An 18,759-nucleotide genomic window follows, 5' to 3' on the forward strand; every position below is an offset into this window, starting at 1 on the left:
GCATCTACATCTCAGATGTTTCCTCTTTCACTAGAATAATTATTGTTGTCAAAACTTCATTCTTTAGATCACTCATGAGTTTACATCCTCTCTAGAATGTTAATCTACCCTATCTCTAAATTATTTGAAACTCAGTTTTCTTAAAATCTGGAGTGTGCATCTATACCTGACTTTTTTCTCCTTTCCTATCATAAATTCACAAGATGGAATGGTCATTTTTCCCAAAGTTCCCATCATTTCTGTTTTGCTGCTTCTTAGTCGGAATTTGGCCCAAACTATTAGTTCTACCTGTTCATCTTTTGAGAAGCTTGTCAGTGATTTGTCATCTGCTGTGAGCAGAGGGATAGCTCCAGCAGTGGTCAATAGGTTTCTGATCTGTTTACTGCGTTATCTAGTTTTTCCTCCTGTCCAGGTAGTCATGGGAGCTATTCTTGATTCCTCCCCTATATACAGTAAGTGAGGAAAGTTTGTTAATTCTGTCCTTTTCCAATTCCAATTTTACCACCCCAGTCCAGATCCCAATCATCTCACACCTTGACTATGGAAATAATCTAACTGAGCACCCTGCTTTCAGGCAATCTCTAATGTACTCTTATAGGAAAAATATCCAAAGTCTTTAACCTGCCTTGTATGTCCTTCCCAATTTCACCCCTGCCTACTTCTCTAGCTTTATCGTGTAAAAGTCCCTTATGGGAGCTCCCACTTTCCATCCAAACTAATGGGCATTCTCCTTGTCCTCTAAACATGACATATTTATATTCCTGTCATAGTGCATATTTTCTTTGTTCACCTAAATTCTACTGTTCCTTCGTGATCTAGCTTTAAGTACCACCTTCTCCATTGTCAATGAGCCTCTTGTTCCTAGGGAATCTTGGATCTCGGAGTTCTCACTAGTGCATTTTGGCAAATTGTAGCCAACAACTTACTTTCACACAGGTCCTTCCTTGAAAATGAGAGTGAAAATATACTAAACATATTAGATAGATAGATAGATAGATAGATAGATAGATAGATAGATAGATAGATAGATCACTTAGGGAAAAATTTCAGCATATGCGCAGATATTCAAATCATTGTTTATCGAAATCGAAATTAGCTCAATCAAATAACTGCTTTGCATGAGAACCTTATTTCCATCAGCTTCTAGCAGTAACTCATTCCATAGTCAGAGAAAGTGCATACACAGAAGAGAATTAAACAAAACATACTTTGGAAAAGGAAGAAGATGCTCTGGAATATCTAGAAAATTGTTAACAGAAAAGGAAATATCTTTAGAAAGACACCTCTTTCTTACAGTCACTTTGGACAGTACTTGTTATGCATTGAAAGTCCTAAATAGGTAGAGGAAACAAAAGGGTGTCTGAGCCTGCCAGCAATAGCTTCCTCTCCACTCTGCTGGGGAATAGGAGAGGGAAGGTGAAGAAGGAGGAGGAGGGAAGGAGGGAAAAAAATATGCAAAGGACTTCTGAGCCCACCTGAAAACGTGCTTCCAAGGAGAGAAAGAGGACAGGTTCTCTCTGAACTCCTTTCCGAATAGGAAAGAATTCTCTAAATTGAACACATATGCCTGTACTCTTCAGTTTTGTATATTTTTCCAAACTGAAATAAGTACTAATATCATTGGTACTACCTACTTTCCCATCATAAGAGTGGATTGTTTTATCCTATCTCTTTCTGCAGCAGATTGGCTAGGTTTACATTTGGCCCAACTTAGCTAGCTATACAAAATATCGTGACAGAGCAGTTGGAGATGAGAGAGGGACATTCCGGAGGAGGGGACTTTTTTTGGTCTGTTTTCTGTCAGATACTCATCTGGGAATCACAGGCTGACCTTGTATAGCTTTTCTGGTCCTAGTTCCTATCCTCCCCTTTTCACTCAGAGAGCCTTGATTCCAGTTGCCGCAGTGAGTAGCCCAAATTTAGTCATGTAGGTATTATCTCTTTCCTGTCCCCCTTGGCTCCAGTTTCAGAATTGCTAGCCTTTCTCCTAGCCCTAATTTAGCCATGTAGATATTATCTCCTTCCTGTCCCCGCATATTTGCATATGTATGCATATATACATATGGAAAAATAAGTTCACTTTTTTATTACCATCAACTATGTATATGTGTATGCATACATACATATATCTACACACATATGTTGATGATAATAAAAAATTGATACCCACATCTGAAAAATTATAGTTAAAAGTTTAGGGAAGCTTTTAGATGATTAATAAAGTAATTTAAATGAAAATGGATATAGAACTATACTTCAAGGAGATCAAAGAAAGCAGGAAAGGATCCATCTGTACAAAAAATATTCATAGTGGCACTTTTTATTATAGCAAAAAATTGGAAACTAGAGGGTGCCTATCAATTGAGAAATAGCCATTTGGTATATGAATTGGATGGAATATTATTGTATTATAAAAAATGGTAAAAGGGATATATTCAGAGGAAGCTGGAAAGACTTGTATGAACTGATGAAGAATGAAGTGAGCAGAACCAAGAGAGCAGTGTGTATAACAGCAACATTATGGAAAAAAACAAATTTGAAAGATTTAAGGACTCTGATCAGTGCAGTGACCAATCATAACTACAAAGGCGTGCTACCCAGCACTGACAGAAAGGGGAGGAACTCGAGGAGCAAACTGAGATGCCACCAGCTGCTGTGGTGCCGAATTGCCTGAGGTGGCCGAATGCCACAGAGAATGAAAAGAAAACATGGGCCAGGTGGAAGAGTAAAGAACAGCTCCATTTATTAAACTGAGGGACAGGGCTTATATACCTTTTTAGGCAAGCAGAATAAATAAGCCCACGTGCGAAAACATTTGCATTGCATGACTTCCTAGTGCTTTCGTTCCCTTTTTGCCATAAACAATATTGTGTTAATAGCCCACAGGTGGTGTTTAGCACTTGTGTGCCGTGGGGGTATTGGAGAGAGCAAATGTATACTGAGGAGGCTTGGAGAGCCTTTGTCCTAAACAGCATGTGTATGCTGAGGCGGGGTATGGAAAGCCCCTATGCCAAGTTATCAGCCCAAGGGCAAGAACAGGCCTCTGGCCTGTATCTTATCCCAGAAAGGACTTTCTTAGAGCTGGCCCTCTACACTGAGACATATATTTTCAGACGTAGCTAATGAGTGGATTTGTTTTCCTGTACTATGCTTATTGCTTGACCTTTCTTAAATTGGGAATGGAATTTAGGAATGAGAGGAGGAGCCATAAGAAGTAATACCAAAAGAAAAAGAGAAAAGAGAGTTATTGAAACATTTTTTAAATACACAGTACAGCAGGTTCTGGAGACATGAACAAGCAGGAAAGTCTTGAAACTAAAGTTTCAATTACCATTTTGAATTTATTGTATGTATTTTTTAAAATGTATGCTGTAATAAGAGAGTTTTATAGTTTCATATAATAATAATAATAGTTAACATTTATATAGTACTTAGTATATGTGCCAGGCATTATGCTAAATGGTTTACAATTAGCTTTATATTTGATCCTTACAACAACCTTGGGATGTAAGTGCTATTATTATCCCATTTTATAGGTGCTAATACGATCTCTGTTCTAGAGGAGTAAACTGAGACAAATGGAGGTTAAGTGACTCGCCCAGTGAGTGTCTGGGGCCATATTTGAACTCAGGTCTTCAATCCATTTTTTTATCTTTGACATGGAAATGATCCTGTTTGTTGATATTTATCAAGGTCAAAATAAGCCAAAAAAATTTTTAATGTAAAGGTTTACTATCCTTATAGCCTCTAAGATAATTTTTAATACTAATAAGAAGGTATTTTGGTTTTCTTATTAGCTCAGGAACTTCTTAATGATTGGATGAATTCAAAACTTAAAATGGAATTAACAAGTGATAAAGAAGATGATGGAGATGCTGTGCCCAATGTTACTTCTTCACCAGGAGAGAATGGTGCTGCTGATCCTGTGAAGTATGAAAAATTTGATGGTGAGAACACATGTGAAAATTGCTAAGCTTTAAGCTCTCAAATTAGTTCTTTGAATAATCTTTGAATTATTTGGGATTTTTTGAAGTACAATTTGATTTTGTCTTACTTGGCCTTTCTTAGTTTCATTTCTAGTTTTAATGGTGATATTTATCCTGGTTCTATTTAAATTCCTTGTGCTATAACCTGAACATATTAATGTTACGTTGTGGGACAGAAGATCATACTGTTTTAGTTCCAGCTAATTAAAATTTTATTGTTTCCAAATTCTGCTTATAACAGTTAAAGTTATTCCCTAAACTATCTTCTCATATTTTATTTATCATTGCTTATAATAATTCTTAAAGAAAAGTCTTTTTCTCCTTTTCATAAAAGGATATTCTAATGAATCCTCACCAAATAGTATTTAATTGCCTTAGTGCCATGCTAGTATCATAAAAGCAAGTTAAACCATTGGACTGACTATTGAGTATCTCCCACAGAGAGATCTTTTTTTTTTTCAGAGTGATGATAGTGATGACTACTGTGGTATAGTACTACATGTAATGACAAGCAGGGTGGGACTTTTTATTGTCTTTTGTTTTGGAGTGCTTCTCAGCTCTAAGGCGATTAAGTGCCTTTGATAAGTTTGCCTTTGTTTGAATCAAGAGTCATTGATTGGAAACAGTATATATGATGTGGTGATAATGATTCAAGATCTTTCCCACACCCTTTTGCTAAGTAGATGCTAAGCTTTAGATCTACACCCTTTTGCTAAGTAGGCACTAAGCCCCAGGGCCCCAAACAGGCTATATATGCTCTGAGGTTGGCATTTTACTTTGGGGCATACTCATTGTAAGAGTGTGGGTGATTTGGCCAGATAGGACTCTGGGTAGCCATTAGAGCCCCCCAGCTTTGAAAACCCAGATGTTGGCACTTCTGTCTCTCTCTGGTAACTATATATGTATTGCTGTGGTCAGACAGAAACCTGTCTGTTGATCTGTTTATATTTTCTCTGTAATTTCTGTTTGCATTTGCTCTGAAGTTCAAGGTGCTGGCTTTCACCCCTGAACTAATGAATAATATATGGTTTAACTAAAATGAGATTGTAAACCCCTTAAAGTTGTTTTCCTTAGAAAAGCAGATCAAAGAGCCTGTGCTAGTAGCCCTCCTGTGTGCTGGTGTTATTGGCCTTACACAGCCACAGTAGTGGCAAGTAGCATTGTTGTTACACTGTGCTACATAGTTTAAAAGGACCCCTAACCCACAGTCCTATGAGATCCAGGTCTAAGACCTAGACTTTATAGGGACCATAGAACTTTAGAATTTGTCTATACCAAACTTTTTTTCTTATTCAGTAGTACTTATTCAGTAGTACTGCAATATCCTTAATGAGTAGTCTTCCAGGCACTGATTGAATAAATCCAGTGATAAACAAAACTAAGTACTAGCTCTAAAGGATAAAGAGTTCTACCCATGTACATGGTCAGCCAAAAGCTGCCTCCTTAGAAGTTCCACCCATTGGTTCCAGTTCAACCCTCTAAAGCAACTCAGGACATCTTTCCCATCATAGCCTTTAGGCATTTAAAGGCACTCACCAATTCACTCCCAAGTCTCTTCTCTAGGCTAAGTGTTCCCAGTTCCCCCAGTTATTCTTAGTTTCTGGACACGTGATCACCTTCTTCTCAATACCTTCCAGTTTGTTGTTCATCTTAAACCATAGTGTCTTATGTTGAAAACAGTACTCCAGATGTACTTCGCAGAGTACAGTGAGAATGTGAATCCTCTTGATTTCAGTGCTGTGCTTCTCTTCACGTGGAGCTCAAGGTTGAGATATAAATACACATGTGTGTATACATATATACACACGTATACATATACATACACATATATATATATATGCAGCTGAGTCATATTATTAGATTAAGCTCACCAGCAAAGATCTTAGGTCTTTTTTCACATAAACTGTTGTCAGACTGGTTTTCCTTCTCTTTTGTTTGGCTGATTTTTTTGAACATAAGTATAAAAGTTACATTTAGGCCTCTGCCAAATTTTTCTGTTGATTCCATCCTATTATTCTAACTTGGAGATTTTTTTTATCAAAATTCTGTCATCAGATGTATTAACTATCCCTTAAGCTACCAACTGAAAATTTAAGAAGCATGCCTTTTTTCCTTCACAGATATCACTATTAAAAATGTATAAAATTACTCCAAACTTCCTTTCAAGCTTTACATTGATTCATTAATTAATCAACACTTCTTGGATATGGTAGTCCAGTGAGCTTTGAAGCCATCTGATAACTATACTGTAATCCAGCCTGTATTTCTTTGCTTTGTCCATAATGATATGGTTGTCAGGATACCTACAATTTCCACAGTGGATATGCCTCATTCATAAGATGGCTTCTACTTCAAGAAATACTTTGGAAGACAGATTGGTTTGGTTCTTTACCCTTATTGGAGATTCTAAACCACTTTGGAAATTCTCTTGGGAATCTGCTTTGATTCATAGATTCCAGAACTACTCTAAGATAGTTGGAACCCTCAGGATGCCTGGAACCATACCATATGATGTACCCCCTCCACCACCTGCCATGTGGGTTGCCTTGCCTTGCCAAGCCTCCATAGACAAAAGAAAATCAAACCAAACAAACAAAAGCCCCAGTTCCTGGTGTCCATAGGAGACTGTAGCAGATCCTAACTCTACCCTGATCTCAGAGAAGCAACAAACAAACGAAGAATCAGGATGCAAAACTCTAGAGGCCAAGGTTAGAAAAAAGTGATATCCTCCACGGGTGAAAGGAATGGAGATTTCAAGAAATATTAGAACAAATTGTTGACACCAGTAAGTGCGCTTTCTGGTGAATGAAGGTTGATCTGTTTCATTGTGGTTGTAGGTAACAAATTATGGATTGTACTGAAGATTTATAGATATATATGTATATATATGTATAATATATATATTTTTTTATTTAGTATTTTTAGTTTTCAACATTGATTTCCACAAAATTTTGAGTTACAAATTTTCTCCCCATTTCTACCCTCTCCCCCACCCTAAGATGGCATATATTCTGATTGCCCCATTCCCCAGTCTTCCTTCCATTCTATCACCCCACTCCCCCCACCCTTATCCCCTTTCCCCTTACTTTCTTGTAGGGCAAGATAGATTTCTGTACCCCATTGCCTGTATATCTTATTTCCCAGTTGCATGTAAAAACAACTTTAAAAAAAAAACATTTGTTTTTAGAACTTTGAGTTCCAAATTCTCTTCCTTCTTCCCTCCCCACCCATCCTCCTTGAGAAGGCAAACAATTTCAACATAGGCCACATTATGTGCATATATTTTTTACAAGGAATTCTATTTGTAATCATTAGATATGTAGATAAATGAAGGATTTATTAAGTGCTTACTATGACCAGACACTATACTAAGTGCTAGGGATGGGGATCTTGTATTTACAAAAAAACAAGATGGTCCCTACTCTTAAGGAGCCTACATTCTAATAGGGGAAGATAAAACATAAACAAAACCTGGAAAGTGGGAAGGAGGGAAGAAGAAAGCATCTCTGTGAGGCAAGGCTTTTGGTGAGGAGGTGGAGTGATCTGGAGAGTGAATTGAGCCAGTTGTGAAGTGGGTTTGTTTGGGGCCCCTTGAGAAGTGCTAATCCTGGCCAGGATTCTCCCACCAGGAGAGCATGCCCCAGGGCAGAGGCATCCTGAGATGGGCAAGGATGCTGGGAAGAACTAGAACAGTCCAGACAGTGAGCTGAGCTGAGAGTGAAGAATGTTAGAATTATAACAGCTCTGTGTTTCCTTCAGATTTGTGTGGTCATTTGGAAGAGGAAGAGGAAAGTACCACAGTTAAACAATTTATGGACCATCTTCTCCATAAAGATGTAGTGGATTCTGGGATACTGGAAGATCTTGGAATGAAAGAAAACCAAGAAAAGAAAAAGCAGAAGGATCCCCGTCTTACCATGGAGATGAGACATAAGCAGGTGGGAGGGGAAAAAACAACAAAATTGAAGTGGATAACAGGAAACGTTCTTTGTGTAACACATTTAATAAACTTCAATAAAGATTTAGACTTTGTTATGAATAAGGGTACCATCTGTGATTGTGTTAGAATGAAAGCCAAATTAAGAACTAAGGAGAAGGATGGGCTGAAAGCAGGGAGTAGTTCACCCCCAACAGTATAAGAATAACAGAAAGAAAGAATAAGTGATCCTGATTTCTCTCAGAGGTGGGAAAACAGACTGGATAGATGGATTCCTCTAGATGGATAGAATTAGCTTAGAGGTATGGTATTTCTTATTATAAATGTACATTCTAGGCTTTTGTTTCAAGGGATCTTTGAGTTATGATAGTCATATGAGGAAAGCATGAAAGCTCTTGAATCTTTCTAAGTCTACATAGTTTAATAATTGTATGATTTTTTTTAATTGTATGATTCTTATTTGAAAAGGTTAAGAAGTTCACATTGCACCTTAAGTGTTTTCATCCATGTTCAATAAAATGAACCCAAGATTTCCTCTCCACAAATGGCAGTTGTCACAAATGCTTTGCTTATGTGGCCTTCCATATCTGCAATGATAAAGCCTCTCTCTTCTCTTCCGCTCCCCTCTATTACCAAGAAAACTTAAAAGGATCAAAGTAGGTTTACGCGAATTCAGACCAGCTTTAGTATTATGTCATTGCAAGGGTTAAGGTAGCTCACTACTTCCCCTTACCAGAATCACTTACCTGTTGTCTATCACCTGAAGTTTCTTTAACTAAAGATAATTTCTAATTCTGTAATTAGTATCCAAAGGCTTAAGAGTGCAAAAACCTGGCAGTTAATAAATTGGTATTAATTAGAGTTTGGTGTCCTTTACAACAGTGGTGTCAAACTGAAATAGAAACAGACTAGAAAACCACAAATTAACATTGTCTACTATATTGTATTTTTATTTATTTTATTAAATATTTCTCCATTAACATTTTAATCGGATTTGAGCAACAGGAGGGGAGTTTGACACCTCTGCTTTAGAACATTGAGATTCTGTGATTCTGAAAGATGGATGCATTTGAGTCAGATAATGGATGACATTAGGCCCTTCCCACTTTTGTTGTGGGTGACAAAGTGTGACATGGGCTAGATGTCAGAAAAACTGGGGACTTTGTAGTTTTGTCTAAAGGAAGCCTGTTTAGTCTTCCTGGATAGAGCCATCGCAAAGTACTTTCATCATCATAAAAGGATAAAATGATGAATCACTTTGCAAACCTCAAAGCCCTATGTAAATGCTAGCCATTGTTAGTTGGTATTGTTGTCACTATAATAGCTTGCATTTATAGAGGTAGTAACAGTTGACTTCCATACACCTTTAAGATTTCCAAAGCGCTGTACATGAGTTACTTATCAGATCTTCACATCCTCTGTGACTGCCAGTTCATTCCCATGCTTCTGTGTCCAGCTAGCGTCAATTCTTAGAGATTGGTAGGCTATCAGAATTGGAGACCATCTAGCCCACCCCTTCATTTGATAGATGAAGGAAATACCAACAGCAGTAATAACCACAGCTAACACTTATTTAGCACTTCAGGGTTTACGAAGCCCTATTACACATGTTCTCTCGTTTGATCCACACAGCACAGAGCACACCTGGGAGGCAGGTGCTAGCACAGATGGAGAAATAGAGACTGAGAGGGTTAAGTGACTTGTCCAGGTACCTACTGAGCAACAAAGCCAGGATTCCAACTCGGGTGTCCTGACTCCAAGTTCAATGCTCATTCTATTGGACTCAGTCTTAACTCATCCCTGGTCCTTTATAAGACTTGGAGCATACCACTCTTTTTAAAGTTACTGTGCACCATTGCCTTTTGTCTTGTGTTCCAATCCAAAATAAAAGGCATTTATTAGGCACGACTAAATGCAAGCCGCTGCATTTGGTGTTTGGACCAAAAAGAAAACAAAAACAATCTCTAGCCTTCAGTTTGCATTGCACTGGGGGCATACCACATGTAAACCAATAAACTTATACCTGGTCGCTTGACAAGAGGGAGCAAGCACTAACAACTAATGAGGTCAGGAAAACCTTTCCTTACATCATGTCACATGAGCTGAACCTTGAAAGGAGCTGGAGTTCTAATAGGTGAAGGGGTGAGGGGTGCATCACAGGCATGGGAGACAAGCTGTACAAATAGTCAGAGGTAAGAGATGGAGGACCAAGTCTGAAGAGTTGCAGATAGGCAATTTGGCTAGAGCATAGAATGTATGAAGGGGAGTGATGTATAATAAGCCTGGAAACGTAGACCAGAGCCAGGTTAGGAAAGACTTTAAAATGATGTTCAAAGCAAAGCTGAGGAGTTTGGTTTCTATCCTAGAGGCAAGAGACAAGGTTCTTGACTAGGGGAGTAACATGGTCAAGCTTGAGCATGAGGAAGATTATTTTGGCGTCTGTGGGGAAGTGGAATTGGAGGGGAGAGACTACAAACAGGAGGTCCGATTAGGAAGTCCTGAGCCAAAATCTTATTTTTCTTCTTCAAAATCTTTAGGAAGAAGTGATAGACCTAGACAATAGAAGGAATAATGCATTAATTAGGAACTATGTGAGTGGAAAGAAAAGGAGAGATGCAAAAAAAATGTCATGGAGTTGGCATCAACAAAGATTGGCAGCTGATTGGATATAGGAGTGGGAAGGAAAAAGGAAGAATTTTGTGAACCTGGGTGACTAAAGCAATAATGGATGGGTTGAGGAGGGAAGTCAGAATTCAAATCCTGCCTCAGACACTTACTAGCGTGTGACCCATGGACAAATCATTTAACTTCTAAGCTTCGGTTTCCTCTCCTACAAAAGGGAAAAAAATAATAATAAAACAGCTTCCTCACGGGTGTTGGGGGGGATCAAATAAAATAACTCGTAAAGCACTTTGCAAACTTTAAAACACTCGCTAATGCTAACTATCGTCACTATTATAATAGATTCCATTTTGGACATGTTGAGTTCGAGACTCCTGTTGGCTATTATAGTATTTATATACATGTCTTATCTGCTCTTCTAAATCATAAACTACCTGAAGGTAAAATGTCTTAAAATTATTATTTTTCTTTGCATTCCCGGGGTACTTAGTGAGCTTTGTGCCTAGCATGTGAACGGTACTAAATAAATTATTTTTTAAGTCAGTAAACATTTATCCGGCACCTACTATATACCTGGCACTGTACTAAGTGCTGGGGATACCAAAAAATGTATGTTTGGGGTGATTCATTAAAACTTCCTCTATTCTCCTCAAATATTTTACCATAAAAATGAAAGGGAGTGCCAAGGAGAGAGTATTATGCAAGGAAGAATTGCCCGGCAGGACAAGCCTTCAAAGTATTGCTGCCCGTAGCATAATTTCCATTGTGTTTTCTTATAACTAACAGCAGCAGCAGCAGCAGCAATTCCCTTCAGAGCTTCTGAAAGTTTGATAAGAGCAGCTGAAGATTATTAACAAACTCTCCCATTTCATTTCTGGGAACAGGACTTAATTAAACACAGTCCACAGATCTTCTCTTGCTTTTACTGAGCCTCAGAGGTTTAAGACTGTTGCTTCTGCCAGAAGGGAAATTATGCAGCGGAGGGGGTGGAATCTTATTTTTCTTCCTCAAAATCTTTGAAAGGAAGAGACGGGCCCAGAAAATAGAGGAAATGCATTAGGCAGGAATAGGTTTATACTTTTATCAGTTAGCACTAATTGTATGTTTGAACTAAGGTCCACTCATTTCCTTACTGTCATTAAACCCTAGGAAAAATAAAATGTGCTGAAAACGACAAAGGTGAATTTCATGTCATGGTGACACCCAGATTCAGAGGCTTTTTACAAAATGACAGCATGTATAATATAATTATAACTGCATATAATTGTAAAGAGAGCATAGAATACAACTTAAGCTGACAAATGGTTATCCTTCATAATGTAACATAGCTAAAACTGGAATCTTATTCCCGTTCTCTAGGTCATAGCACATAGATTACCTAATTAAGGACAATATATATTATAAATGCTTCTTGACTGAAAAAAAGAGTGAGCGCGGAACATTTGGAATTCAGGACATTTGATGTGATTCATTAGACACATAGATTCTTCCCAAATATTTTGAAGTCCTATTATAAAATTTCCTGATGTCTCAAGTAGAAAGAGTAGTGGACCAAGTCAGGAGTTAGGAGATTTCAAATGAAGCTGCCTCAGACCCTAATAAACAGACTCCTTCTTCTCTAAAATACCACTGTGAACTTTTCCAGTGGCATCTTAAGCTAGAAGTTTTAGAATTTGATATGTTGTATATATTAATACCACATTTTTCCATTTCCACATCACAATCCCTACTCCGTTGTACATATCCTTCAGAGGGTGGGTGAAGAGTCTTGCCTGTTCACTTCCCCTTGTCTAAAATGACCCTAAAACATACCCCGCCAAATGCTTCCATTCCCGTTGCATTCTTCCCTTCCAGGTAAAGGAAAATCGTTTAAGAAGACAAAAGGAATTAGAGCGGCAGAGGGCAGAGAAGGCCCTAAAAAAATTAGCCCTCTTGGAAGCTCAGCATCTGGTGCAAGAAGAGAAAAAAAGGAAGGCTTTGAAGGCCAAGAAAGAGGAAGAAGAGATCCAGAAGGAGATGGTAAAGTTGCGGAAACAAATGGTTGAGAGAAGGCGCACTGTCCAGGAAGCGTGGAAAATGTAAGATCTTGGTGGAGGGAATGGATGGAATTGGATCTCAGTTTAGGCTTTGCCTTTTACAGCTGCTCTAAGGCTTTGGGTATATTAGTCTTTAATATGTGACATATCCAGTGAAATGCTTCATCCTAGTGTGGTGGCAGTGTAGATTGCTCGAGGGTGCAGTGCGCACAATCCTGAGGGGTTGTGTGAAAAAACTCCAGTACGGATCAGGTAAACAAGACTGTGTGTTTTTCTTATCCAAGGCCCGGCCTAGCTAAGTTGGCAAGAGGCTCTTTACCAGAAATGTCATCACTAGTTGATGAATTTTTTTCAGCCCTAGTTGTGCATGAAAATCATCCACTTAGGTGTGGAGGGATTGTGATCTGCTTTGATGGAGGGATCACTCATGAATCACACTTATGAAACTACAGATCCTGGAGGTAGCAGAGTAAGTATGAATATGGAGCATTCACTGTTCTCTTGCTGTCATTGACAAAAATGAAAGATCTCCAGCCTAAAAAGAAGACAAATCAAGAATTTTTGTAAGAGATAAGTAGCATTTTTAAGCACTGACTAGTTGTATAATCTTGGGCAAGACACTTGACTGTTCTCAGTTTCATTTGCCTAATCTGTGATATGTTGAGGCTGGTTTCAATAATCTCTAACATCCCTTTTTAAAAGTTCCTGATCTCTAAAATGGAAAGGGTCTTGAACTAGGAGTCAGACTTCAAGGCCCTCGTGAAAGAGGAAAAATTACTTCTCCTATGTGATCCCCAGTTACCTCATCTACAAAACGGGAGTGATAGTGCTGTAATAGCTACCACACAGTGCCATTGTGAGCAGCCTGTTCTGTAAATTGTCAAGGGCTATCATGGTGAGCTTTTATTAACGTTCCATGATCCTCCATGAAAAATGAGTGCAATACATGAGAGGTGATGCATTTCGTCAAAGCATCTAGACCATCTAAAGGAATTGAAAATGGTTCAGACCAATGTGATTAAAGGATAGGAATCTAGGAAATAGAGTTTAGAAAAATCCCATTTAATCATCTTTTCCACCCTAATCAGATTTTGGTCAGTTAATTTTTTTATCTGCTCTAGTTTATCCAACATATAATAACTTAGGTGGATTTAGAGCAAGTTACTGCTAAGTTATTGGTTGTTTGTATATATAAGCATACTCTCTGTAGTAAATGGTGTTGAATGTAACATTCACAGTTCTTCTTGCTTAAAGTTCAGTTGTAATAATTTTTTGAAAACAAAATAGCCCATACATTGGGCTTGCTCTTCCCCCAGACTCTATAGTATCTCCTATATTCCTTCCCTCTGTGTCTGGTTCTACTTGGGTTTCAAAATACATTTACAGATTACTGGTTCCCCTTTAATATACTCAATCCAGCTGTTTTAAATTAGGTTCTAGTTCTGAAAGAAGTTGTACTGGACCTAAAATAAATCATGAATTGAATAATAAATAAGACCCATGGGACTAGAACCATATGATGCCTAAGATCTCCACTACTGTATGAGACAGCATTAATTTCCCTGACATTAGTAAGGGTGAGAAGAGCTGTTATAATTTTTGCAGATCGTGGGGTTTTGTTTTTAACCTGTTTGCAACCTACCTTCTGTCTAATTGAGAGAGTGTTATATCAATTAACGAGATAAAGTCTGTTGAGTACTCTGGTTTCCCTGAAAGAAAAGAGTTACATTTATAGGATCAGACATTTTTGGAACTGAAATGGGATCTTAAAGATTATCCAGAGACTAGGCCAGTTAACCAGAGGCAAAGTGACTTGCCCAAGGTCACAGGTCAAATCAATATTAGAAGAAAGACTAAAGATGAGAAAATACTGCAAAGAACTGCAACGCTTTGCACTGACCGATTCACATAAACTGTTGGTTCCAAAATGATGGGAAATGACAAAGGAATTCACCTTGATTATTATCATTTTTTATAAAAGTTTAATCAACATAAAACAATTCCCACAACAAGATCACCAAAAGTGCCCATAAGCTATGTTGTTTTTGTTCAGTTCATGACCCTGTTTGGGGTTTTTTGACAAAGATATTAGAGTGGTTTACCGTTTCCTTCTCCAGCTCACTTTACAGGCAAGGAAACTAAGTCAAACAGGGTTAAGTGACTTGCCCAGGGTTACATAACTAGTCATGTCTGAGATTGGATTTGAACTCGAGTCTTCCTCTCAGCAGACCCAGGGCTCTTATCTACCACATCACCCAGCTGCCCTAAGCTACATTAGCCAGCAAAAATGTTATCACTTTGCCAGATGGAGAGAGCAGCCAAGGGCAATACCGAATTAAAATAATTAAGAAGGGAGAAAGATGGCAGAAGAATACAACCCAATTCATTTCATAAAACAGCGAATACAACAGGACAAAAACAGTGGTACAGTGAGCTTGGTATGAGAGCTAACTAAGCCAAATCATCCTTCTCTTAATTGCCAAATCTAATGATTTTTTTTCCTCGGTCCTCTTGGCCTCTTCAGCCTTTGATCACTTTTGATCACCTTTTTCTCCTACTTACCATCTTTTCTCTAGGTTTTTGTGACCTTCCTCTTTGCTGGTTCTCCTCCCACCTCTGTGACTGCTTCTTCTCAGTTGCCTTTGCTGGATCTTCATCTGGATCACTCTCCCTAAACATGGGTGTCTCCCAAATCTCCCTCCTGAGCCCTGTTCTCTTCTGTCTTCTGCCTACTCTCCACCACCTCACTTGGTGATCTTATCAAGTCTCCTACACAAATGATTTCCAGACATACACACATAAACAAACACTCACACACGTGCACACACACACGCACACACACACATCCATATATCCAGCCCTAATATCTCTCCTGAGCACTAGTCTCACATCACCAACTGTGTTTTGGACCCATCTCGAAATGGATACTGAGTAGGTAACTCAAACTCATTGTCATTCTTCCCAAACCCTCCCCTCTCCCCCGAGAGCACTCCCATACCCCCGGCTATGCAAGCTTTCAGCCTCAGTGTCATGCTCCGTCTTCACTTGCCCTCAACCCATATATCCAAACTATTGCCGAGTCCTACTTTAACAACCTATCTCCTGTACATCGGTAAAATGGAGATGGTAATAGCACCTACCTCCCAGGGGTGCTGTGAAAATCAAATGAGACGATACTTGTAAAGCTCTTAGCATAGTACCTGACATATAGGAGGTACTATATAAATGTTGGTAATTATTATTAACATCTCCTTCTTTCCAGTCACACAGCCCACTCTGGTAGACCTCACAGCCTGGACTATTGCAGTAATAGCTTTCTTGTTGGCCTTCCTATTTCAGGTCTTTCTCCATTCTCGTCCATCCTGCTGCTGCCAGAGGAGTCACAGGTCTGACTAGGTCTTCCCCCTACTCAGTGAACTTCAATGGCTCCCTATTACCTCCAGGATGAAATATAAAACCCTCTATCTGGCTTTTAAAGCCCTTCATAACGTGGTGCCTTCCTGCCTTTCTAGCCTTCTTACACCGTACTTCCCTCCCACGTACTCTGTCATCCAGTAACACTGGCTTTCTTTTTATTCCTTGCACATGACACTTCATCTCCCAACTCCATACATTTTCATGTGCTACATGCCTGAAATGCTGTCTCTCTTCTGCCTCCTGGATTCCCTAGCTTCAAGACCGAGCTCAAATCCTATCTGCAAGAAGCCTTCCCCTAACCCTCACCCCCTTATGCCAGTGACTTCCCTCTGAGAAGACCTTTCATTTACACCACATATACATATACACATGTATATATACATATGCATGTGCATATGCATATGCATATGCATATACATACACGCACATACATATATGAAGAAGTAGGTGTTTTAGAAAACAAAGTTGAGAAGAGCAGCTGGACCAGACCAAGAACAACATACTGAGGGAAATGCAAATTGGAGGCTAATTAATCTTGGAAGCATTAAGAGATTATTTCATAAGATCTCAGCAAGAAGATTCCAAAAGAATGGAAAAAATCATGAAGAACATTAATACTCCAAAAAGGCAACCCAGACAACAGCAATAGCTGCTGACCCATATTCCCATTTTCTTGTCTCTGTAAAATCCGAGTCTGACTTACAGGCATATCAAAAGTATCCTCCATGAAAATAGGAGAAGGAAAGAGACAGCCTTTCAAAAAATGATAAAGCTCTCCTCCAACAAGTAGAAAATACTGCAAATATTTAAATTATGCATAATTCTTTGATAAATACAACCACAGGGATGATTGAACAATTATTCCCTAATTATTCATGTCAAATGAGACACGACACAAGGCAATGCATATTCAACAAAGGCGTTCCGCTTCTGGCATAGAGGATGTTTTGTGCAGCATTCAGATGAAAAGGGGATTCCCTATGGTGAGGTCTTTCTGCTGCCCCAATTTGTAGAAGATCCTATGCTGATCGCATTAAGCCCCACAACATTACAGGGCCTCCGCAGTGAGATCTATGAATACTCAAAAACAGGTCAGCCTATAGAAGAAAAACTAAGTGGATGAAAAAATTGCTCTTGAGAAGTAGAGAGATGGAAAGATAGATAAATGGAAAGGTAAATGGAGAGATAGATCGCTAGAAAGAGATAGATCAATCGATCAATCTTAAGAGTGCACGAAGGCTTTTGAGTCACCCTGCGCTACAGATGCACAGTAAGTCGAACCCAGAATTACAGTGGAGGAAGACAGAGGGCTACCTTGAATTTGGGAAACCACACAGAGCTTTTAATGAGCCCAGACTTCTTCCCATTGCCAAGACTAGACTTTTTAACACAAATGTTCTCCTATATGATGTATGTATGATGGCAGATCTTGAGATATATATACCAATAGAAATCTCAAAGTTGCCAGTGATCCAGAGGACCGTAGAGAGAAGCTTCTAAATATAAATAGACTGCAGTCTATTTCCAGTCATAACCTACCCAGAAGCCATGGGATAAGGGATACATTTTAAAAATAAATGTTTATTGATATCTTTTTTATGCCCTCTCTTTCCTCCCTGTCATTAAGAGAATTATGAAAAGGTGGTGGAATCACCCCATAGCCAGAGCCAAAGTCATCTGTTGATGGGCAGCACAGAAGACAATGTAGAGCAAGGCTGTCCAAAATGCAGCCCACAGGCCACATGTGGTCCACAGTGCGATTTATATGGCCCACCTACAAGCACAGAAATTTACATAAATGCTTTAGTAAACAAAGCCCAGATACTGCAGAGCTCTCACTAAAATGGCAAATCAAAATGTATTGTCTATTGTTTCAATAAAAACCTAAGCTTGGACAGCCCTGGTGTAGAGGAAAGCTTCCCTCATTGGGTGAGTCCTCTGTGGAGGATCTATGGAAGAACATGGACAAGAATCACAAAGGATGAGAAGGCATGGATGGATTGTAATCTGTACCAAAGGAGGGAGTGTCCATACTGATGAAATCATAGATCCATTGAAGTTTTATAGTATTTTTATAGTTGGCATTTAAAGGCGGGTAACAGTGGATAAAGCATAGGACCTGGACTCAAGAAAACCTGAGTTCAAATACAGCCTTAGACACTACCTGTGCAATCCTGGGCCACTCTCTTAACCTTTCTGTGCCTCAGTTTCCTTATCTGTAAAATGAAGCCAATAATAGTATCTACCTTCCAGAGTTGTGATGATAAAATGAGATAATATTTGTAAGGCACTTTGCAAACCTTACAGTAGTTGTGTTATTCTAAGATTTTTGTATTATTTGGTTAGGGACCAGCATTTAGACCTAGTCAATTAGCCTTATCCTACCTGTCTACTATTCTATAATCTCCGTTCACAAGCTAATAAGTTAGAATATGTACTTTGCCCCCTACACATAGAGGCTCTCTCATCCACAGATACAACAAAAAATACACACATGCGCATGCATACACACAGCACATACCCATGTATATGCACCTCCCATTGCAAACGCCCTCCAACACCCCCAAATAGAATGATAGCATTGTAAATTTAGATCTACAAGGGGCCATAGGGGTCATGCAGCCCAACACCCTCATTACATGCCCCTCCCCCACCTAAGGGAGGAATATACATACTTAGAAATGCTGAAAATTAAAGAGGTGTTGTATAGGGGCAGGGGAGGGGTGGGGTCCTTGTAAATAGGAGAGCCACGGATAATGGT

At 38.9% G+C, this 18,759-nt stretch overlaps 1 protein-coding gene across 1 annotated transcript in view; it reads left to right on the forward strand.

Moving 5' to 3' along the window:
* CCDC191 (coiled-coil domain containing 191) overlaps positions 1-18,759 on the forward strand; it is a 108,973-nt gene that overhangs the window by 13,168 nt on the left and 77,046 nt on the right. Inside the window, exons 4-6 of the mRNA XM_036745835.1 lie at positions 3,798-3,947; positions 7,746-7,924; positions 12,400-12,623. Of these exons, the coding sequence (XP_036601730.1) occupies positions 3,798-3,947; positions 7,746-7,924; positions 12,400-12,623 (553 nt within the window). The remainder of the gene's footprint in view (positions 1-3,797; positions 3,948-7,745; positions 7,925-12,399; positions 12,624-18,759) is intronic.

The sequence above is a fragment of the Trichosurus vulpecula genome, chromosome 2 (assembly GCF_011100635.1).
Source record: "Trichosurus vulpecula isolate mTriVul1 chromosome 2, mTriVul1.pri, whole genome shotgun sequence".
In the NCBI taxonomy this organism is placed as follows: Eukaryota; Metazoa; Chordata; class Mammalia; order Diprotodontia; family Phalangeridae; genus Trichosurus; species Trichosurus vulpecula.